General features: G+C 39.2%; 3 protein-coding genes across 3 annotated transcripts; 1 reads left to right on the top strand and 2 right to left on the bottom strand.

Moving 5' to 3' along the window:
- Positions 1-1,326: 1,326 nt before the first annotated feature.
- Positions 1,327-5,410, bottom strand: LOC103946532 (putative disease resistance protein RGA3). Its single transcript, XM_009357248.2, has one exon. The coding sequence runs from the start codon at positions 3,908-3,910 to the stop codon at positions 1,424-1,426; it is 2,487 nt and encodes an 828-aa protein (XP_009355523.2). The 5' UTR covers positions 3,911-5,410; the 3' UTR covers positions 1,327-1,423.
- Positions 5,411-7,524: 2,114 nt separating this feature from the next.
- Positions 7,525-13,070, top strand: LOC103946503 (magnesium-chelatase subunit ChlH, chloroplastic). The gene is given in 6 exon segments (XM_048576521.1): positions 7,525-8,972; positions 9,287-9,369; positions 9,894-10,263; positions 10,266-11,695; positions 11,810-12,275; positions 12,419-13,070. Coding segments are annotated over 6 exon segments (4,146 nt in total). The 5' UTR covers positions 7,525-7,570; the 3' UTR covers positions 12,814-13,070.
- A 1,573-nt stretch (positions 13,071-14,643) lies between these two features.
- On the bottom strand, positions 14,644-19,011 carry LOC103946504 (probable glycosyltransferase STELLO2). Its single transcript, XM_009357217.3, has 3 exons — positions 16,874-19,011; positions 15,466-15,592; positions 14,644-15,324 (listed from the first exon to the last, which is right to left on the bottom strand). The coding sequence occupies exons 1-3, from the start codon at positions 18,556-18,558 to the stop codon at positions 14,854-14,856; spliced, it is 2,283 nt and encodes a 760-aa protein (XP_009355492.2). The 5' UTR covers positions 18,559-19,011; the 3' UTR covers positions 14,644-14,853.
- Positions 19,012-23,813: the final 4,802 nt, after the last annotated feature.

Here is a 23,813-nt window from a genome sequence, read left to right as displayed (position 1 = left end):
CGGATTTGAAATTCGTCTCCAACTATTAGGCCACCACACGGTGGTTGATAAATATCACTTATTTGAATGTCTTCTATGTTAACCGGAACTTGGTAGTTTGATTCAGTGCTTTGTCATTCATTAGTGAATATTTTTATGTGAGAATTGTTATTGACACTCCAAAAATCTCATTCTACATTCTAAACTTTCTATATTTGGAAAGAAAAATACACTTGTGAAGAGTATATAATAAAATTTTTGGAATGCCAATAACGCTTTCCTTTTTATGTAATCTTCTTTTTTATCTATAAACACTTTACAAGGGTATTTACCAAAGTTCTAACTCAATATTTGGCTATATGAACATGATGTATTCAAATTTGGACATGCTTTTGCACTCGGAAATACCTTCGTCATGGATCCACTTTTTTATGGAATTTTTTTTCTCACGTGATTCTTCTCTTTCAATATTGAGACGGGGCTCCTTGTGTGAAGCAAGGCGTGCTGCTGCTTTAGCGCGTGGGGATAATGTGCTTCAGAGTAACTTTAAAAGAGATATCAAAAAGTTCAAATAAATAATAACGGTAAAAAAATAAACAACAGTAATGTTTTTCAATCGAGAAGCTAAATTTGACGTGATATGATATAAAATGACATCTCTTATCTTACTGCCAAATTTATTAGTAGCTTTAAAAAATAATAATTAATTATTAAATACTTTTTATTAATTTTTTATTGGGTTAATTAAACCCTTGCCTTTTAAATTATTTTCATTACCGATGCAATGTTTAAATATTTTTATACTTTTTAATGCATTTTCTTTCATTACCAATGCCCATATGTATGTGTGTGTGTACATATGTATATATTAATTTTTATTTTATGTTTAAAATTTGAAATATCGGATGGAAAATAAAACTTTAAAAATGTCAAAGTGCCACATAATCTGTCAAATGTAAATTTTATATAAAAAAAATTTGACATCTCCTTTGGAGAAGGTCCTGTCAAGGTATTTACAAAACTGGCTTATCGAAACAAGGGAACCTCAAACCTCTTTTTTTTTTTAAAGGGTAATGCTATAGAGACTAAATTTATAAACAAAATTTTGTAAACAAAATGACATAGAAGTTGACGATTGAATTATTGCTAAGTGTTGATAAATGTGCTCATTTTCTATTAATGACACATCATTTAGTTTACAAATTTTGTCTATAAATTTAATCTCCCTAGCATTACCTTTTTCTAAATCTTCTATATTTTCATTTGTTACATTGGTTCGATATTATGTTTCAAGTAGGTGGATAAATTACACACAATTTACACCGGCGGAAACAAAATACAAGCAACTCAGAAACAAGAAAATAATTAGACTATCAAATAGAGAAAATAAGAGGCGGGCGGCATTGAAGACTACAGCTATATTTCTATTTGCATCTCGAGAAATTCATATAAAATGAACAATTGGAATGTGAGAAATGTTTGGCCATTCTTCTCCTGCATCACGTTGGCATCTCCTCAAGAGATCAGGGCAGTTTATCATCACAAGATGTGTTAAGGCAGTGAGGCGATGCATGTCCGCTGGCAAAGACAACAGTTTGGGACATGATCCGAGGACAAGCCTTCTTAGCGATGTGAAACTCGTCAACCACCCAGGTAATGCCACCAAATTCTCACAATCTGATATAACCAAGACTTGTAGGGTGTTTGTGGCTCCTTGAAACCATTCAGGCAATGCCACCATTCGTGGTACTCCCACAATCCCCAATTTTTGGAGCCTTAGTGGAATTTCTTGATAGTTCTCCATCACCAAATCAAGTTGTTTACAGTTGTCTATGATCAGAGTGCGTAATGATACAAGATAACTAGTATCACACGGTAAACACGTTAGATTACTACACTCCCAAATAGAAAGATATCGAAGTGATTTCAAGCATCCCACTCCGTTCTCTGGAAAACTTGTTTGTTTTGTGGTTAATTCAAGGTATCTGAGGCTGATCAACTTGCTCATGTCTTTAGGCAACTCTTCAAGATTCACACATCCACCGAGATGCAGAGTTTGCAAGCTCTGCAACTTACAAATTGAATTGGGTAGTTCAGTGATTCCTCCATTGTCAGTGAAGTCCAGGCTTCTCAAATGCTTCAACGAACCAATGGAACTCGGCAACAATTCCCAAGATACGTTCACTAACCTAAGCACCCGTAGATATTTGAATCTTGAAATGCAAGTGTGGAGGAAGGATTCATCAATATTTTTACAACTCACTGCTGATATAGTCCGCACTTTGTTCAACTTTTGCAAGATTGTTGAAACATTTTGGCCAATTTCCAAAAATGTTAGATGTCTAACATTTTTGGAGAGGCCTATGGTGCCTTCAGAGTCTACTGTAAAACTCTCACCTTGTGCAACTGATTGTACAAGGTCATGGATGAGATCATGTATATCAAATGTATAGCAGAAAGTGCAATCTTTAACATTTTGAAAGAAAGATCTCTCCCATAACTCTTTGAAATACAGTTCACCAACATCTTCCAACTGCATATTTCCATGATCACGAGATTCAAGGATTCCATGTGCCATCCAATGACTGATTAATTCCCTGCTATCAAAATCAGTGTAATTCTTTGGAAGGATTGAACAGCAAGCAAGGCACTGCTTCAAATGAGAGGGCAATTGACTATAGCTCAGTCTCAAAGCAGGTAGAATGTGACCAGCTCCCTCTCGTTCTAATTCCCATATTTCAGAATCTTTAATTAATTGCCACTGACGCTCATCAGTCTTTGAGTAAAGTTGGCTCCCTAAGGTTTTCACAGCTAAGGGAACCCCTCCGCACTTTCTTACAATATCTTTTCCCATTTCATAGAGGATTGGATGTTGTCTTTCTTGTCCTCCTTCAAATGCACACTTTACAAACAATGACAAACTATCCTCAAAAGAGAGAACGTCTAAATTTATGTATGTTCCAACCGTGCCCATGATTGAAGCAACTGGGATATTCCGTGTCGTCACCAAAATCTTAGTTCCTACCTTGGCCCCCTCTATCAACAAATCTCTCAACTCGGTCCATTTGATACGATCTTCGTTCCATACATCATCCAGGACAAGCAGAAATTTCTTATCCTTTAAAGCGTCTCGTAGCTGTTCTTGCAACTGATCCATAGACAACCCCTCACTGATCTTTGTACCTAATGCAGAGCCAAGGATCTCTTTTGCCAATCTAGCGATATCAAAGTCTACTGACACATTCTGCCACATTCGTAAATTAAAACAACCAACGACTCTCTCATCATTGTACACCAACTTGGCAAGTGTGGTCTTCCCTAAACCTCCAAATCCCACTATAGGAATAACAGATACATTCCGATTATTTCCACCTTGATGATCATCGCCTTGTACCAAGAGATCTATAACTTCATTTTTTTCTGTTTCTCTACCAATAACCTCCGAAGCACGGACAAAGGAGTGGGTCGTATTCCTATTCTCCCTCACATGATCACCGAGATGAACAGTACGAAGATCGGAAAAATTCTTATCTTCTTTAAGCTCATGTAACCTCTCTCTTATGTCCTTAATTCCATGACATACTCCTAAGCGGAACACAACTGGATTAGAGCGGGAAAAGAAACGGCGTACCTTTCTAGTTGTGCCACTGCCACGAACCACTTGCCTTCGCAAAGCTTCGCATTCAAACTCGTCCAGCAGATCCTCTGCATCAAGGAACACATCTTTAAGTTGTAGTAGCCAACTGCGTAACTCCTTGTTACGTGCTTGCTTTTCTTCTGCATCCAAGAGCACGTCTTTGATGGTGGACATGGTGCGCCCAAGCTTTTGCAGATCCACTTTAACGCCCCACGCCAAGCAAATCTCCTCAGAAGCAATGGGGCTGAGCCTTTCAATGAGTTTGGCTGCCAACATAAATGCAAGCTCGGCCATCTTCTACTTGATGAGGTGAGCTCAAGGTAATTGAGATTTCTCTCGTCTTAATTCAGTAATGATTCTGGATCTTGGCTAAGTTATGATCAAACTCTTGATATGCTTTTGAAAAATCAACATTTACAAAGAAAGACTTGTAATATAATATGTTTCATTTTGTTTGTTAAGAAAAGTTGAGAATATTAGGAAATTACCAAGTGGTTACTGGCAAGTCTATGGTGTGGAGAACCATTGTTTAGTCGAATACCGTGGTTGTTCACAAATACACAATGTCTGGGCTGTCCCCACTCACCGACTAGTATTTTGGCATCGTTCATCGATGTGTCTTATGTGGATCAATCACTTTGGTCTGGTCATCTCAGCCGAAGAATTTCTCCTACCATGAGGTTTGGTTTGACAATTTAGTGGATTCAAGAAAAACGGACAATAAAAACAGAGGTTCGTTTATACCAACAGAGTCATTTACTTTTATCTTGGAAAATTATTACCCCTCTTGTTTTCTCCTTCTGCACTCTACCCTTTCTTAGCATTTGATTTATTTAATCCAACGGTTAGGATAAAAAAAGATGGTGTTATCTACACACCAATTTTTACCTTCCATACATCCTTTTTTAATTTTTATTATTTAATTTTTCATTAATTCATCTGATCCAACCATTAGAAATCACGAAAAATGTATGGAGGTAAAAGAAAATGCGTGGATAGTACCACTCTTAAAAAAGTGTCGAAAGATTTTCCTTTCCGCTTATCGCCCATCTGACACCATCCCGGCAGTAGGTAGGTCTGCATATATCAGACAAAACAAGAATAAGTAACAAAAATAAAACGGAGTAGGTAGGCCTTCATATTCAAGTCCTGAAGAACAATCTGTGCAAGGGCAGATTATCGAAGTTGTCGTTTGGGATCTGTACTTCGGACTCTAGCTTGCTATTCAAAGAGGCACATTTAAATTAATTATCGAGATGGACTCTACCTCTGCTGTGTTATTGTTGAACCAATCTGTATAAGGTACTTCTTTGTTTATATAGTTGCTCCGGTTTGTAAAATATGCAGAAAGTTGCTAGTGGAGCGGAGTAATAATTTGCTTAGATATGTTTAATAAGAGATGGCCTATGAAAAAAACCAGTTAAGTCATGATCCAGATTCTTACAAGGAATACTCTCTGTGGTTGCAGGATTGTGTTGCACTGACTAGACAACGAGTGATGGAGCTTCAGGCGATTTTAGATGAAGCCACCTTTGGTATGGAGATTGATTAGTTTCGTCGTCCTTCAACTCTTTAGGGGAATGTGTTATTGATTTGCAACTTCGTTCTATCCTTGTTTTGTGTTGGCATTGTTACCCTAGAGAAAGGCTTCTAAAAGGTAGAATCGTTAGTCAATTTTGGTTATTTTGTATGTCGAACGGTTATGCATTTATTTTGTTTGTTATACACCTTCGAAGTTTTAATTTTCTCATCTTCGAAGCCACCTTTGGTATGGAGATTGATTAGTTTCGTCGTCCTTCTGCTCCTTAGGGGAATGTGTTATTGATTTGCAACTTCGTTCTATCCTTGTTTTGTGTTGGCATTGGTACCCTAGAGAAAGGCTTCTAAAAGGTAGAATCGTTAGTCAATTTTGGTTATTTTTATATGTCTAACGGTTATGCATTTATTTTGTTTGTTATACACCTTCGAAGTTTTAATTTTCTCATATTTGAAGCTATTAGCAGCTGTAGGATACTCACTAATTGCTACACGCATTGCAGAATGGTTAAAATACGGAAGTATGTTTTACTTGTCGATTGAGTTTGGTACTCTTAGAAACTCGGCGTGGTAATTGGTCTCGTTAGACGAAGAATATAGAACTGAAATCTGCAGTGCAAGTGTTCATCCCGGACAGACAATATCCCAAGTATGCGGGGGAAAAGTATAGGTCCAATCGGTGCCACTAAAAAGCAAGGAAACCTGAATGAAAATTAGAGCCATCGATCTCACAATCGTGAAGATGCACATTAGATAATAGAGATGACGGAAAATAACATGAATGAATTGGTAATATCATTTTGTGGTGTTATTGTCTCATGGAAGAAGGTAAATGTACTCCTTTTTTGTTAAATCACTTTTTCTTTTGGATAATTGCTATTCACGCTTCTAGATTACATGATAAAGCTCCTTTTATCTTTTTCATCATACATGGTTTTTTATTTAGGAAAACTAATGAAAAGAGCTTGAAAACTTTGAGTTTTAATGATAAGGACAAAATAAAGGGTAAAGTGAATAGTACCATAATTGACTTTTTAGTGTAAAAATATAATTTTTCGTTAAAATGAACAGAACCGGGGGCTTTTCGTTAAAACTCTCTTTTGATTTCTAGTTTTTCGATTGAATAGCACATGGTTTTTTATTTCTAGTTTTTCGATTGAATAGCTCAAACAAAAACAACGAACAAGATTATAAAAGGTTTTGAGGGGAGAGAGAATATGCAGTCATTTCTCTAAATATACTAAATGCACATTGTTCTAGCCAATTGAGCTAAACCAACGAAATTAAATTGATTTGACATGCCTTTATGGAAAACACTCAATTTGAGGTTATTCGAAAATACTCACATTCGGAATTTTAATTGAGCCCTACACAAATTATACTATGCTCCGGTGTACTCTATTCATTTGTTTCTTTGGCCATTGAATCTGTCCAAGAACTAAAGGGCAACCCCAAACCAACAAGGCACCCAGCTTTGAGAGGGTCAGAAGGAACGTATATCGTATGCAGCCTTACTCTTGCTTTGCAAAGTGACTGTTTTTGTAATTCAAACCAAAGAAGAAACATTTCCATTGCGCCAAGCGGGTCATGCAAAAATCTCGGTATAAAATACACTGGAGTATAAACAGGACCTGCATCCAAGCGGGTCATGTGTCATTGTATTCTCCAGTTGTTTATAACTGGCTCTGATTTAACCTTGAACACAGACACACTCTCTGTCTCTGTCTGTCTGTCTCTCTCTTGGAGATTATGCTTCCGATACTTGGTCCCAGGGATTTCACACAAAAAATATCCTCCCCTTTTCTACTAAAAAGGGCACTCTTTCTAAAAAGACAAGATTTTTTTTACAATCAAATGAAATTAAGGAATCTCTCTCTCTCTCTCTCTCTCTCTCTCTCTCTCTCTCATCATCCAGTCTCCCTCAGGCCTCCTTATAAGAAATCTATTCCAGCCAATCAGAATGCAGCAAACTCCATCACAATGTCCCCAACAGATTAGATTACCACACTCCCATTGCCCACTTCTTGACTCTCTCTCTCTCTCTCTCTCTCTCCAAAAATTGTAGACCAAATTGAAACTCTACCTCATAAAATAACTTCCCTCATAATTCCCTGACTACCCATTAAGCCACGTGTCCCCAACTTCCACCACTGGCCATGAAAACCAACCGTTTCTTCCTCACTCCCCCCACCAACTGTTGTTCTGCTCTCCTCCCTCTCTTCTCCACACAAACTATAAGAATCCAATCTTCTCCAGAACCCAAAGAAAAAGAAAGAGAGCTCTCTGCTTCTCTCTCTCTCTCTCTCTCTCTCTCTCTCTCTCTCTCTACTTCTCACTCTCTAAATTCACTTTCTCACTCCTCAATTTGAAACAGAGGAGTCGTCTCTGCTGTTGATGGTGGAGAGAAGCTGATTGGCAATGGCTTCTTTGGTATCTTCACCTTTCAGCTTACCCAACACAAAAGCAGACCAACTTTCTTCCCTCTCCAGAAAGCAATACTTTCTCCACTCCTTCCTCCCCAAAAATATCAGCAATTTGGGCTCTAAGTCCTCCCTCAAAGTGAAATGTGCCATGGGCAATGGCCTCTTCACCCAAACCACCCAGGAAGTCCGCCGCATCGTCCCCGAAAACAAGCAGGGCCTCCCCACTGTCAAAATTGTCTATGTGGTCCTGGAGGCTCAGTACCAATCCTCCCTCACAGCTGCAGTCCAGTCCCTCAACGCCGGCAACCGCTATGCCTCCTTCCAAGTTGTGGGTTATCTAGTCGAAGAGCTTCGTGACGCCGACACCTATAAAATGTTCTGCCAAGACCTCGAGGACGCTAACATTTTCATTGGGTCGTTAATTTTTGTGGAGGAGCTTGCCGTCAAAGTGAAGGAGGCTGTCGAGAAGCAGAGGGACAGGATGGATGCAGTGTTGGTGTTCCCGTCAATGCCGGAGGTCATGAGGCTCAACAAGTTGGGATCTTTCAGCATGTCTCAGCTCGGCCAATCGAAAAGCCCATTCTTCCAGCTATTCAAGAGGAAGAAGCAGTCCGCCGGGTTTGCTGACAGCATGCTCAAGCTTGTGAGGACTTTGCCTAAGGTGTTGAAGTACTTGCCGAGTGATAAGGCGCAGGATGCTAGGCTTTACATTCTCAGTTTGCAGTTTTGGCTTGGAGGGTCGCCAGATAACTTGCAGAATTTTGTTAAGATGATATCCGGGTCTTATGTTCCAGCTCTAAAAGGGGAGAAGATTCCGTATTCAGACCCGGTTTTGTTTTTGGATACCGGAATTTGGCACCCTTTGGCACCCTGTATGTATGATGATGTGAAGGAGTACTTGAATTGGTATGGAACTAGGAAGGATGCCAATGAGAAGCTTAAGAGCCCGAATGCGCCTGTGGTCGGGTTGATTCTGCAGAGGAGTCACATTGTTACCGGAGATGAGAGTCACTATGTGGCTGTGATCATGGAATTGGAGGCAAGAGGGGCGAAGGTGATACCGATTTTTGCTGGTGGGCTTGACTTTTCAGGGCCGGTTGAGAGGTTTCTGATTGATCCTGTTACTAACAAGCCATTTATCCATTCTGCAATTTCGCTTACTGGTTTTGCCCTTGTTGGAGGGCCAGCAAGACAGGATCATCCACGGGCCGTTGAAGCTCTGATGAAGCTCGACGTTCCATACATTGTCGCGTTGCCTTTAGTGTTCCAAACAACTGAGGAGTGGTTGAATAGCACTTTGGGTTTGCACCCAATTCAGGTGGCCTTGCAGGTGGCTCTCCCAGAGCTGGACGGAGGCATGGAGCCCATCGTTTTCGCTGGCCGGGATCCTAGAACAGGTCAGTAAAGCTTCATTCTCTTACAATGTCCATAATTTATAACCAGTCTTCAATTAGCACTTTGGAATGACTACTAAAGAGAAAGCCAGAAAGATAAACGGCTTTTTGTTTGGAACGCTAAACCGAAAAAATTAATCTTTCCGTGCTTTAACTGAATGAGTGAACCAAAGTTATTTACCTACCTTAGTGCTTAGGCAGTTAACTCCTACTTGTTTCCACTTCCCTTGCTGTTCTGGTTGTCTCTGTTCCTCTTCGCGTGAACCGCTGTAGTCGAAATTTACCAAGTGTTGCTGAATATTGTAATGTGATTGCAGGGAAATCACATGCTCTTCACAAGAGGGTAGAACAGCTCTGCACCAGGGCAATCAGATGGGGTGAACTGAAAAGGAAGACAAAGGTATGTACTTTTACGTTTTATTATTTCTTTGTAAAACAAAGGAAGTCGCTTCGAGCACCTGACATGAAACTGAAAGAACTTTCATGCCTATTTTCGATATACAATATTATAATTGCATATATCTTTAGAAATGCCTACAAAAGAAAGGAACTTATTTCATGAATCCGCACTTCTTCGGCTCCTGGGGGAGGGTTCGGGGTATTAAGCAGGCATATCAAGAATTATTATGAACATGAAAACTTTGAATACGCCTTGAGTTTCATGCTTTGTGTTAGTCATTGCTTAAGAATCTAAGATAGAAATTTGATCACAACGAGGATGAAAAAAAATTAAAGTACCTTTAAACTTTGGCTGGTAGAATGCCATATAGGCCGGGTTCTTTAATACTCTGATGCGGTCGTGGATGATTCCTCTTCCCCTCCATGCTATGATATCATCAACAGTTCACGAGTAAAATGTATTTCTTAAGCATGATGTCTTCAACCTGTGATTATTCACTGAATAAACTTTGTACGTTGATGCAGGCAGAGAAGAAGGTAGCTATCACCGTCTTCAGTTTCCCTCCAGACAAAGGAAATGTTGGAACAGCTGCCTACCTCAATGTTTTCTCCTCAATCTTCGCTGTTCTGCTAGAACTCAAGAGAGATGGTTACAACGTTGAGAACCTTCCAGAGACTTCAGATGCCTTGATTGAGGATGTAATTCATGACAAAGAAGCTCAATTCAGCAGCCCAAATCTGAATGTTGCTTACAAGATGGGGGTCCGTGAATATCAAAGTCTGACTCCATATGCCACTGCGTTGGAGGAAAACTGGGGAAAACCCCCTGGTAACCTCAACTCCGATGGAGAGAATCTATTGGTATATGGAAAACAGTACGGAAATGTCTTCATCGGGGTCAGCCCACATTTGGCTATGAGGGTGATCCGATGAGGCTACTGTTCTCCAAATCTGCTAGCCCACATCACGGCTTTGCAGCATACTATTCATTTGTTGAAAAGATTTTCCAAGCTGATGCTGTTCTACATTTCGGTACACATGGTTCACTTGAATTCATGCCTGGAAAACAGGTGGGAATGAGTGACGCCTGTTTCCCGGACAGTCTGATTGGGAACATTCCCAATGTCTATTACTATGCTGCTAACAACCCATCTGAAGCTACAATAGCTAAACGTCGGAGCTATGCCAACACTATCAGCTATCTGACTCCTCCTGCAGAAAATGCTGGACTTTATAAAGGTCTTAAGCAGTTGAGTGAGCTCATCTCCTCCTACCAATCCCTGAAAGACACAGGCCGTGGGTCACAGATTGTTAGCTCAATAATCAGCACAGCCAAGCAGTGCAATCTTGACAAGGACGTAGACCTACCTGAAGAAGGAATGGAAATCTCAGCAAAAGAACGAGATCTTGTGGTTGGAAAGGTGTATTCCAAAATCATGGAGATTGAGTCTCGCCTGTTGCCTTGTGGGCTTCACGTCATTGGTGAGCCTCCAACAGCCATGGAAGCAGTTGCAACTCTGGTTAATATTGCTGCACTTGACCGTCCAGAGGAAGGGATTTCTTCCCTCCCATCTATATTAGCTGAGACAGCCGGAAGAGACATAGAGGATATTTACAGAAGCAGCGATAAAGGGATATTGAAGGATGTAGAGCTTCTTCGGCAAATAACAGACACATCACGGGGAGCAATTTATGCATTTGTGGAGCGTACGACGAATAGCAAGGGCCAGGTAGTTGACGTTGCTGATAAACTGACCTCAATCCTTGGGTTCGGAATAAACGAACCTTGGGTGCAGTACTTGTCAAACACAAAATTTTACAGGGCTGATAGGGAGAAGCTCAGAACGTTGTTCGTGTTCTTGGCAGAATGCTTGAAGCTAATTGTGGCAGACAATGAGATAGGGAGTTTAAAACAAGCATTGGAGGGTAAATATGTAGAGCCAGGTCCCGGTGGTGATCCGATACGAAACCCGAAAGTGTTGCCAACAGGAAAGAATATTCATGCACTTGATCCACAATCTATTCCCACAACGGCAGCAATGCAGAGTGCAAAAATTGTGGTGGAGAGGCTGATAGAGAGGCAGAGGATCGATAACGGGGGAAAGTATCCTGAGACTGTAGCACTCGTTTTGTGGGGTACAGACAATATCAAGACTTATGGTGAGTCCTTGGCTCAGGTTTTGTGGATGGTGGGTGTATTACCAGTTGCTGATGCCTTCGGACGGGTCAACCGGGTGGAGATAGTACCTCTTGAAGAGCTTGGAAGACCGAGGATTGATGTTGTTGTCAACTGCTCAGGCGTCTTCAGAGACCTGTTCATCAATCAGGTATTGTCCCTCTCTCTGCTTCCCATTACTTGTGGTAAATGTTAGAAACATATGGCACTCACAGTATATAAAATAGTTACTTACGATTCTTCACCGAAATCTTATTGTCTGCAGATGAATCTGCTTGACCGGGCAGTGAAGATGGTAGCTGAACTAGACGAGCCAGTGGAGCAAAACTTTATCAGGAAGCACGCACTGGAGCAAGCAGAAACCCTAGGAATAGGGGTTCGTGAAGCTGCAACTCGTATCTTCTCCAATGCCTCGGGATCCTATTCCTCCAATATAAATCTTGCTGTGGAGAACTCCTCGTGGAATGATGAGAAGCAGCTGCAAGACATGTATCTAAGCCGGAAGTCATTTGCTTTTGATTCTGATGCCCCTGGTGTAGGCATGGCTGAGAACAGGAAAGTTTTTGAGATGGCTCTGAGCACAGCTGAGGCAACATTCCAAAACCTTGACTCGTCGGAGATCTCACTCACTGATGTGAGTCACTACTTTGACTCAGATCCAACCAATCTGGTGCAAAGCCTAAGGAAGGATGGAAAGAAACCCAGTGCTTACATTGCTGACACCACCACAGGCTAATGCCCAGGTGAGAATCGATACACTACGTGTACTAGATTATTCAACTCTAAGTTCAGACTTTTAGCTGGGGAATGATTTAGCAGATTATACCGCAGAAGCTCGGAATACACAAAAAATACAAAGTTCCTAATTAACAAGCTCGTCTTGCAATGCAGGTTCGCACGCTCTCTGAGACCGTACGTCTTGATGCAAGGACCAAGTTGTTGAACCCTAAGTGGTACGAGGGGATGTTATCTAGCGGATACGAGGGTGTTCGTGAAATTGAGAAAAGGCTGACTAACACGGTTGGGTGGAGTGCAACTTCTGGCCAAGTTGACAACTGGGTGTACGAAGAGGCCAACACAACTTTCATTCAAGACAAGGAGATGTTGGAAAGGCTCATGAAAACAAATCCAAACTCCTTCAGGAAGCTGGTACAGACATTCCTTGAGGCCAACGGACGTGGTTACTGGGACACTGCAGAGGAGAACATTGAGAAGCTGAAAGAGCTGTACCAAGAAGTTGAAGACAAAATTGAGGGAATCGATCGGTAAACTCATACTTATTGTTGAGAACACTGTAAATTAATTTGAAAATATCAGTAACACTACGATTTACTTGAGCTCCTCTCTCCCCCTTCCCTTCCTCCAGCTCCTCCTTCCAAAAGGAGCATAGGCAAAGCCTCTAGGAACTGTCTAGTGTCTAATGTCAACTCTTTAACCAGTTCCCCACTGTAGTTCAATCCGTCAGGGATATGTATCTGTACTGCTACTTGCAGAATTTGAAGTCCGACAAATACATGTTTTCACAATTTGTCAAACGCATTCTCCACATTATCTGTTAACTCTCAGTTCCCATGCATTGACAACTCTCAAATGCTAGAATAACAGAAACAGTATTGATTACTATCAGGTTCTTAATCTGATGACAGTAGGGTTAGTGATTTCGGGTCGTGACCCTTCCATCACAGAAGGATGGTCATGAGTGAAATCACACAATCTTACTCATTGCCCCGACTGATATTACACTTTGGGATTTTTGTAACAACGAGTTGCAAAAGAAATATCGTTAATCCTCTGCTATCTACCTTTCCCCTGAATTAGTAAGAGAGTAAGAGACATCGACTATCTAACCACTACAATCTTGCTGAGCTAACTCTTACTAGTAATTGTTGGAGAACAATTTAGAAACAAAAAATAACAGAAATACAGAACTTGAAATACTTATACTTTATTATTCAAAGACACTTGCATTACAGAATGAAATTACACAATAAATACAAAAATTAAAATGATAATAACTTGAATGAATCAAAGTAAAGGCTAGCGCAAAAGTTATGTCCTTCAAATAGTATTTCCGTCCCACTCTTGTGCTTGTGGTTCTACGTCTGTTCAACCAGGATACAACCACCTAATTCTACAACCTGCACTAGATTATAGAATTCTAGCGAATTGCTTTGTGTGTTTACTCTCTTGAATGTTTGTCCGGAAGAGAAGGAAAGGAAAAAAGATTATATTAGATGGAACTGAGGACCAATTATATAGGCTATTTCATAGCTCTTCAAATACTTTGTGGATGTATCTGAAGCTATACAACTCTTTCCAAAGAGTTGTGTCTATTAATCAAAACGTTTTTAATTAATTTATTAAAAACTTAATTCGAAATTAAAAGTAATTGATCAAATGCCCTTGTCTTGATTAATTATATATTAATATTATGGTATAATCATCAAGCCTAATCCACACAATTAGTGGCCCAAACCTCAATCCAAATGGGCCAACACCTAATCACTAATAAAAAGGACTTGACTTATATAATGGCCTTTGATAAATTGTGGTTTCCCGATGTGGGACAATGGGAGCTCAAAACTCCATCAGTAATGTGTTATGAGAATGATACCTTCTGCTTTCTCTAATATAATCTTCAAAAATTCCCAACTAATTACATCTAAGCTCTTTTCAACTTTTAATTTTAAAAAACAAGAAATCTTAAAAAAAAGAGTTTGAATGTTTTATTTTCATGATGTCCACCCCGACTCACCAAGACGAAATTTAAGTATTTTATGTTTTGTCAGAATTTCAGTGCATTTCAATTTCTAGCAAAACAAGCACAGCATTTCATAATTCCTGGATACTCTTTGGTTTTGAAGGCCAAACATAAAGGCTGGACAGTTAGCCATCTGTACAGCTAAGTTTGCGGGAGTTTAATATTTCCAAGATGATAAACATTTTAACAAAAATCCAACTGTACCAGTTTCAAGAATTTGAATCAATCTACAGAGTCAATGTTGGATAGTAGAATACACAATTCTAATTTCATAAATTGATGAGCAAAAAGGAGACAGATGAATACATCTTTTTTTTCTTTTCTTTTTTTTTGGGGTGGGGGGGGGGGGGGGCGCGGGGGGATCTTCAATCAGTAATGAATGGTAAAACGTAAACCTACAGAAAATGAAAAAAAAAAAAAGAAAAAAGATGCCCCCTAAAAAATGAAAAAAGAGTTCTGTATGACAGTTAACGAAATGGTACATGTTTCTTTGTTACTCCCTTTTCATGGTATTTTAAATTTTAGTACCAAAAGAGATGAAGTTACCTTCAAACTAACTCCATTAGGAGAGGGTCACCTTCTGCCATTACTCTTATTAGTTTAATGAACTCTTGTTCGCTAGTCACATTGCATGGGTGAACCGCAGGTACTTTAGCCGAATATAAGGATGAAGAATTAGCAGAAGGTGGTTGTTCCTCATAGATCATTGTACTGAGCACTGAGTCAAAGTTCTGAGGTGAATCTATTGCTTGAAAGAACATTGGAATGGCAACCTTGTGATGAATTTCTAGGTTTCCGACTAGATTAACAAGATCGACAAAGTCAGCTACAAACCGACGAGGAATGTAGAACACCTCAGAACTGCAAATTGTGATGCTCTTGTGACTGGTTACACTGTTCTTATAACTGACTTGGAAGTGAACTGGCATCATACTAACAACCTTCTTTACCATGCCTGCTTGCTTTGAAAACCAATCTGAGTTGTCGTTTGTTGATACTATACTCCAGGACTTGGATACCTGAATCCCATTGAATTGTGAGGGAGAGAGCGATACTACAATGATTTGAATTTGAATTTGAACTTGGTATTTATTTCCTTTTATGGAAGGCTTATACGTGCGTAAAGAAATGCCGAAACGGGTTAATAAAAGTCATGTTACCTCATTTGTAATCCACAATTTAGTTTTGTCTGCCTGTAGAAGATTCCAGTAATTAAGAATAGTATTGTCCTGAACAAATAAAAATCCATCTGCACCGGAATATCGATCAAATATTTTGGGCATGTACCTATAAAGAAACATTAAAAAGCACAACGAGAAAATTAGTAATGGCCCACCTTAACTGATAGGTTAGGCTTTCACCAAAATGCTAGAAAAATATTAGGATTTCACATATAACCATTTCTGCCATCAATATTAACAATGAAAATGAATGCCTATGGAAAAGTAAAATTGACAGCGGAACTACCAAACTTGCTTTCTAAAGAAGCAATTCAACAGTGCTTCAACTAAAAGCATACTTTGTAACAGACGCTATGCACAGATTCTGATAGTCTAAAATATAGAATTCGGGGTTACAGGACCTGCTTCTGAAGCTGCCTTCAGTTAACTCATCTTATTTAGCGGAAATTCTATAAATGTAACTAGCATATGGGACATACCAAGAAAAAAAAAAATTCTCCTCTAAAATTAAAATCTTTTCTAAACCGCATGGTTTTTGGGTATAACTAATACCAACCATTAACTGCGGCAATTCAACAATATCACAATCAGGAAGACAACCAATTGAATCTCGAATTCTGGTAACAAGTTATTGAATATGTTGTGGGATCAATAATGCAGATATCTACCAAAAAATATATAAATGTAGCCCAAGACTACAACCCCTTTAAGTGATGAAAATTTCTGCACTGTGCCTTCAAGAAATGAACAGAGCTAAGAATGAATCTGCTACTTGATGACAAAAACCTATACTGTTGGCATCAATCCCAAAGTTCTCATAGATGATGAACTCGTGTAACTTAGCTAGGTCACTGATGCTACTAATTATTCATAAATGACATGTACCCACCACCTATATTAAATTTCATACAAGTAAATTTCTAATATTAACTGCAAATGGATCCAGTTATATGAATTTGCATGCCTCAAAAGATGCCCTACTTTTACTGTTAACTGCACGTTTAAGTTCCTATTATCATCCGCTACTAAGCCTAATTAAGTCTTAAACTATGAGAACTCCAATACAACTATATCAAGATGGTTTATTCCAGTACTTATTGCAACAATTAATCAAAACCCTTAAAAATAGAAAACTCAAATGTCCAGAATTTTGATATCACTTAAACTTGTACCTAACCTAATCCCTGGATTAATGTTTCTAAATCAAACACAAGTTTCAATTGATTAGTACAGCATCCCCTTCTCTTCTTAATCCTTACTCCCCAGCTACCCAGAAGAATATACGAAGTGGAACTGGATAATTAAACATGATTAAAAACCAACAAAGTAATCTAGTAAAAGCAATATAAGCAAGATGAGGTTCAAATTCATGAGAAAAACGACTTACTTGTATACATTCTCCAATTTTCCTTCTTCAACAGCAAGGTCAGTGTTCTTTAGATCAGACAAAATGATCACAGTTTTAAATATCCGCCCATATAGCAATCTCCATTCCAAAGCAGTACGTTCCACAGGTCCACTGCAAAACATGATAAGCACAACATTCCCGAAATTCTTCCTCCATCTAATCAAATTTCCGATTTCATAGTTCACTGTTCCTGATTCCTCAACTCCAAGATGAACAGATGGAAACTTTTGCGGGACAAACTCTTTTGTATCCCCATGACCAATATTTGCACGAGGCCGATCCAATTCCAATGACATTAATCTAGGCTGCTGATACCCTACAGCAATTAAGTCATGAAGCCAAGCAGCAGTATACTTCAGATCCTTCTCAGTCCAAAACCCCTCTTCTGCCATGGCAAAACTTAACTCCAAAATCTTTTCAAACAACCTATGCTTACCCGATCTCCAGGAAACCAAAAATTTGATCAAACGTCCTACATTAACATGAAGATCCTTCTCTTCAGAAAAGGGGTATGCCTGAATTCTATCATACCGATGAACAGTTGGGGGATAAACTACAACATATCCACCTATTTCCCACAAAAGCCTCTGCCCCCAGTAACCCCTTAATATATCAGAAGCCATTGTGCTAACAGAAACAGGAAGCATCAAACCCCAAAATGCCGATGAATGGTAAATTGTATTGAAAGAATTAACAGGCACCATTGTTCCCTGCGGCAACGCCACTTTCGGGGCATGGTCATCAAACCTAATATCAAAAGCTTCCAAACCCGATTTTCGTGTAAAATAAAACACAGAATCGACATCAGGAAGTCCATTGGATACACCCTGTTGTATAAACTGCTTTCCACCAAAAACCTCAGTGTAGAACTCTTCATGGCCAAGCTCACCAACTTTCTCCAATGGCAAACCTCTCGGCCACACAGAGCGTTGCCCGAAATGAATATACGGGTTCACAATAGTCCTATTGGGATTCTCATGGCTATACTGCAATATAGTCTCCTGCCTAGCACCCTCTCCCATCAACTCCACATCAAAATGTTTACTCAAATCATCACCAACCACCTCTCCGCGATCATCAGCGTCGAAGATCATCTTCGCGCCATGCTGGATAGCAAACAAGTAACCCACACTCTTCCTAACATAAGAATCATAAGGCAAGTACTCCACAACCCTAAAACCCAATTGAGCTTGTTGTTCAAGGGACAGAAAGATAGCACCTTTGAGGCTCCAATCCGACGGCGTTTTGGAGTTCCCGATTGCCAGGACCTGCCACCCCTTGAGCTTCACGAGCTTCTTGAGCGAGTCGGTCGGGTAATCGGAAACGGAAACGACAACCCACTTCTCAGATCGGAAGCTGGCGTAGGGAGACGACGTGTCGGAGATTGTCTTGACGGTGGATTCAAGCTGCGGCATCCGAATCTTCTCGAGGTTCTGGGCCTGGGTCTCGAAGCAGAGCAAGGCGGCGGTGTCGCCAATATTACGGAGGACGAAAAGGGCGGCGACGGTGGCGATCAGAAGCACGACGGTGACAATTTTGTACAGATTCTCGGAAACCCATGTGGAGAAATCGAGATTCGGAGCGAAGGAAAGGGATGCTCTGCTCTGAGAGTTGGAGTGTGCGTACTTTGGGGATTTGGGTCCGTTGCGTTCTTGGACCAACATTGAAACGAAATGCAAAACTCCAAATTCCCAAAACCCCAAATTTATCTCTCCCTCCTCACTCCTCTCCTCAGTCAGAAATGCCTTGACTCAGAAGCTGTATCGACAAGCATTGAGCTCCTATCGACAAACATCCACTCGCAGCGCGGCTTCTGTTCAGTAACAAGATGTCGTGAGCTGAGCTGCCGGCTGCGTGTGATTTGAGCAAGCTGTTGAGCGATTGCTTTCTTTCTCGCTCAAGTGGTTGCAATGCCGACAGGTGCGCTAAGAATTGGACAGAAAGAGAGTAACTTAAATTTCAAGTCTTGGTCCTGCAGTTTGGTGGGGGCCGGGGGAGGTCTGGACTTGCAGTTGGTTCTTCTCGATTGCAGGCAGCTCTGCAAACCATTGGATCGATTGTGTATTTGAGAAATTTAATATGTGATTCGTATGAATAACGAGTAATAAATTATATGGTTTAGCTCATACTTCTTACAATTAAATATATAGGAATTTGCACGAATATCACTTAAACTTTGCTTGTGTACGTATTTACCATCTGAATTTTAATTTTTTTAAGGAATCAGCTGAATTTTGCATTATGTTGTAATATATCATCCGCTGTTACAATTTTTATTAACTGATGATGTGGACCACATAGATCCTACATCTCGCGTGATATGGACTCTATGTGTGCACCGTTTTGATAAAAATTAGTTTATTTTTTTAATTTAGAAAAATAACAAATAACAAATAAGAACCCTTCAACTTAACCACATTATCCCCCTCACGTCGTTGAATCCATATTTGTGATGTATATAGCTTGGAGGTTCAGAAGTCGTGGATCATATGCGACTTGGTCAAGTTTGTAGGTGGCTCCACTAATAATTGTTGATTTCGTATAGATATAGTAGGAGAATAAAGTCGTAGGGCAAGGGAGGTTGGTTGCCGTACGAGTTGATGGTTGATGAAGGAAAGACATCATCTGTTTTTATTTTATGTTAATTTATAATATTTTTGTCACTTAGTACTATCGTTTAGTGGTATTCGTCTTTATTTGTAAGTGAAATGTCTTAGGTTCGATTCACGCCAAAGGCGAATTTCAATCACATATTGCTAGTTCATTGTGAGGCTTAGCCTACTTTTTCACCCCTTAGTGTAGATAATATCGTTTGTTAAAAAATAGTTTTTGATATTTTTAATTAATAAATATTTATTTACCACGTGACATCTATGTTGGAACCAAATTTGCGCACCACTCTGTGTTGAGGAGATGCACAAATCTGTTTAACCTGTAAAGGACAAACAAAATTGAGCAATTAAAGACCAGGGGGTGGCGGCGGCCAAAGGCCCTACGACAATCAAGTTAGCAAGTAAATACTTGAGACTCAAGCATTAGGCAAGAAAATATGTGTGCAATAATTGTGTTACCAAAGATGAACCCTATAAGGGTGTATTGTTACCTGTCAAGATATGATCCTTTTAGAATATGGAATCCGTATTAAACCAGGAGAATCTCATAGGATATCTAAGAGTAAATATTGCATCTTTTTAGGAATATGATTACTTGGTGCGTACGTCAATCCTTAGGTTGTAAGGATTCCAAGAATATAAGAAACCTAACTGATTCCTTATTAGATTAGGTTTTTGTGTTCTTTAGAACAAGCATGGTCAATCTCAATGAAATCGTTGGATTTTGTACACTGCTCTGGAATAGATGATGGTTTTGCTCCTCACTCTGTAATTCTTAACACAACATTTCCTCAAGTGCCAACTCCGTCCAAGTTGCTATCCACACCTTTAATCTCACATAACATCTCCACATCCTGATTTAAAACAAAAAGGTCAAATGTACTATTATTTATCATATGATTCTCAAAGAAATTAGAAGTCACAGAATTGAAATTAGCACCAAAGGCATAGTAATTTGTAAAGCTAGTTGATTTAATGAAATCAACTTCAGGGTCATGAGTATAAAGATCATCAGCCTCACCGTGAGGCCAAAGACCATGATTGTTCCTTATCCTGAACAAATTATCTACTAAGGTACTTAACCCCAAGGAAACAGAGTCCTTGTAAGGATTTGCCATCCAGTTCTAAGCCAGGTCAGCTCTAGAGACCCGATCCCTGCAAACACCTCTTGCAGCATCACTGTATCTTCCCACTTCGAACGTACTCGTGGTCTTTTTCTTCCTTCTAAAAACTATTGTAGTCCAACCGTCATGCAAGTTAAGAAGAAAGAATGAACGTAAATAAAATATATAAATTTAAATGTAATGGAATATGCAAATAGGGGAACGTGTTCAAAGCATATAACTAATCAATAATACTACGAAAAGAATATTATAAAAATGTACGATTGCAAAGAAAGGGGTTCTATGCCGAAATGACTCGAAAATACCGATATGGGAATGCCGCAACACCAGGATTGTACACCTTGATTTTAAGTCCTGAAGGGGCACAAAACAAAGCGTGAGTGAACCAATTTAATATAAATAATAATAAGAAGGAGAAGAAAACTGTTTTCCTTTTTTAACATACTAACCCCCTATTTTGAAAACACATATAGCATAATATGTAATAGATTTTCCAAAAACCTTAGCATGCTATAAAAACATTTGTAAACCGTGTATGGATAAAACAGTACTCAGTAATGGTAACATAGTCGTCCGGAGGCAAATCCATAAAACTTTCGGAAATAATAAAATAGTGTACTTAACTAGTGATATCATAGTTGCTCGAAAGCATATCTGTCACCCAAGGGTGAAGCTGTATGACAATGGGTTACGCCAGTGAAGAAACATGGTAGTTGTATGACTTTGGTTACACCAAAGAAGAAAATGTAAATAACACACTGACACTAGCCATGGCTAGTGAAGCTATCCGACATTGGTTTTGCTAGTGAAGCAAGGAGTATGTCATAAAACATCTCACTACTCATCAAACTATGTTCTATAGCCACAGATAGATACATACTCGTGTTGTGTATATGTGTTGTATGATTACCCACTAAGTAAGCACATAAAACACGTCTTTAAATCAAATTGGAGCTCAAAAGCTCACTCATCATATCATCATCATAAACCATAATAAATCAATCATGTGAAGCCATAAATTTATATCCATAAATCCATCATTATATTGTAAAGCGTACCATGGTTCGTAAATCTCTTGTAAACGTAAATTCAATGAATCGTAAATAAATCATGAAACCATGCTTTTCATGAATGCAAGCCTAACATTTAATAAAAATCATGCAATTTAAGAAGGGGTCTACTCACAGATACTCCGTCACTGAAGAGTCATGCCAACTAGAGAAGATGGGGTCACCACTAACAAACACACCTAAGCACATAAAAGAACCAATTAGTAAAATCCTACTAAAACGATTGAATTTGGGAAAAACGAAGCACGAATTTGGAATCAAAGCGTCAAATTACCCTAAGAGGGTTCTTGGAAAAATTTTGTAAAAAGTATATGAAAAAGTCAATCGAGACGTCGAGCTAGTCAACTACGTAAAACTTCGAAATTTCACTAAAGGGACTTGGGGCATCGAAATTAGCCTAGGAGGGATCCTAGTCAAAACCCAAAAAAGTCAACATTGACGATCAACGATCAACGGTGACCGAGAAGTCAACGGCTAACCTAGCTGAGCCGAGTCATCGGTGCTCACACTAGAATCTGGAATTTTTGACCAAAATTTCAAGGTAAACTTTAAATCACTATAACTCACTCGTTTCTTAACCAAATTCAACCCATGATATATCAAAACGAAACTAGAGAAGAGTAAAACATGTTTATACTTGTTTGGAATCCAAATGGTGGCCGAAGGTAGACGAAGAATGGCATGAAAGGCAACATGTCTGCAAGAAAACTAGGAAAATTTCAAGCGTCCATAACTTTGTCATTCAACCAAATTCAATGATCCAAACATGAAAATTCATCTACAGAATATGATAAATCAATTTATACCAGTTTGAAGTCTACAAGATCACTGGAATTTGTATAAATCTCGCCTAGAAGTCTCAGCCCAAAACCTTGTTCTTGGAATCGCGTTTGTCTACGGATTTTCGGGAAATAAATAATGTTTTCTCGTTTCTAAGGTCGAGAGAAGGGATTTGATGGTGATTTTAGTGTTCAAAAACTCGTGGGAAAGGTTTAATGGTGATTGTGTGTGTGTATTTTCGCATGGGAAAACAAGAGAGAGTGAGAGAAATGTGAGAGGGACTAAGAAGAAAATAGAGGGAGAGAGAAATGAGGGTGAGAAGAGAGGGAGTGTAAGTGTCAGGGGAGGGAAAGGGAAACCAGGGGAACAAAGGGACCAATGTGGGTCATAATGGCTCACAAAATAAGACCACTAAAGACAAAACGCAAAATATCTTCACAAAAGTAAAATTACCAATTTACTCTCGACATTCCGAAAACTGTAAAATTAGGGACGGGTTATTACATTAGATCTTCTAAATCAAGCTCTTGATTTAAGTCATCCCCAAAACATCGATCACCTTTTCATCTAGATTGACTGGTTAAGGAAAACAGAGCATATCATCTTCTTGGAGCGCCTCATTGATATCACTATCCACTCTAGCATACTCAGGATAAACCACAAGTTCATCCTCAAAACACGATTTATAAGAAAGCAGCCTTTATCAAAATCATCCTTTGGACAGACATGTCCTTGTAAGCTTCTTCATCCACAATAAAAGCAGACTTTAAACAAATTTCTCATAACTAACCAATATCTGATTGTCCTAATCCTTGCTAATAATAAGCATTCTCTTAAAAGTAAAATGTAAATTGACTTCCATCAAAATCTGGACAAAAAGTCCATTCAATCTCATCCACCTTGACGGTAACACCCATAGGCTGAAAAATATCAGTAATGATTCGTTGCTCATGAAACTAAATAGGTAGTCTGGGTAAACGAACCCAACCCCAAAGGCTGAAAATTTACCTTTTGACATACCATGGGCTATTATCTAACATAAACTACAATTCATTTTCATCAGTGAACTCAACCGCAAACAATCTGTGACCAAAGTGGTCTAAATAAAACTAGTCCTTGACTCCAGTCTTCTAAATTTAGCTCATCTTCCATTTAATCAATTTAGCTTCCAAGTTGACATGCCCCGATCCTGGTGTCTGAAGGATAACGGGATGGCCGTGTGCTGGCCAACACCCAAGGGTGATGCAAGCCATTTTATGAATGCATATGTCAATAACATATGAAACATGCATATAATTTTCGCGCGTAACAATGCAATATAGTAATCAAGTAC

Source organism: the organism of the source record quoted next, unplaced genomic scaffold, assembly GCF_019419815.1.
Source record: "Pyrus x bretschneideri cultivar Hongxiangsu unplaced genomic scaffold, Pyrus_bretschneideri_v1 Contig9, whole genome shotgun sequence".
Taxonomy (NCBI): domain Eukaryota; kingdom Viridiplantae; phylum Streptophyta; class Magnoliopsida; order Rosales; family Rosaceae; genus Pyrus; species Pyrus x bretschneideri.
The sequence above is the reverse complement of the archived record's forward strand: the minus strand, read 5'-3'. Positions and strand labels throughout refer to the sequence as shown.

What these genes read in the sequence shown, in the direction of transcription:
- LOC103946532 (XM_009357248.2), bottom strand. Translation starts at nt 3,910, where the DNA reads ATGGCCGAGCTTGCATTTATGTTGGCAGCCAAACTCATTGAAAGGCTC.
- LOC103946504 (XM_009357217.3), bottom strand. Translation starts at nt 18,558, where the DNA reads ATGTTGGTCCAAGAACGCAACGGACCCAAATCCCCAAAGTACGCACAC. An exon ending in AAATTGGAGAATGTATACAA is followed by an intron (nt 15,593 to 16,873) that starts GTAAGTCGTTTT and finishes GTTTCTTTATAG; the next exon opens with GTACATGCCCAAAATATTTG. An exon ending in AATTGTGGATTACAAATGAG is followed by an intron (nt 15,325 to 15,465) that starts GTAACATGACTT and finishes AATGGGATTCAG; the next exon opens with GTATCCAAGTCCTGGAGTAT.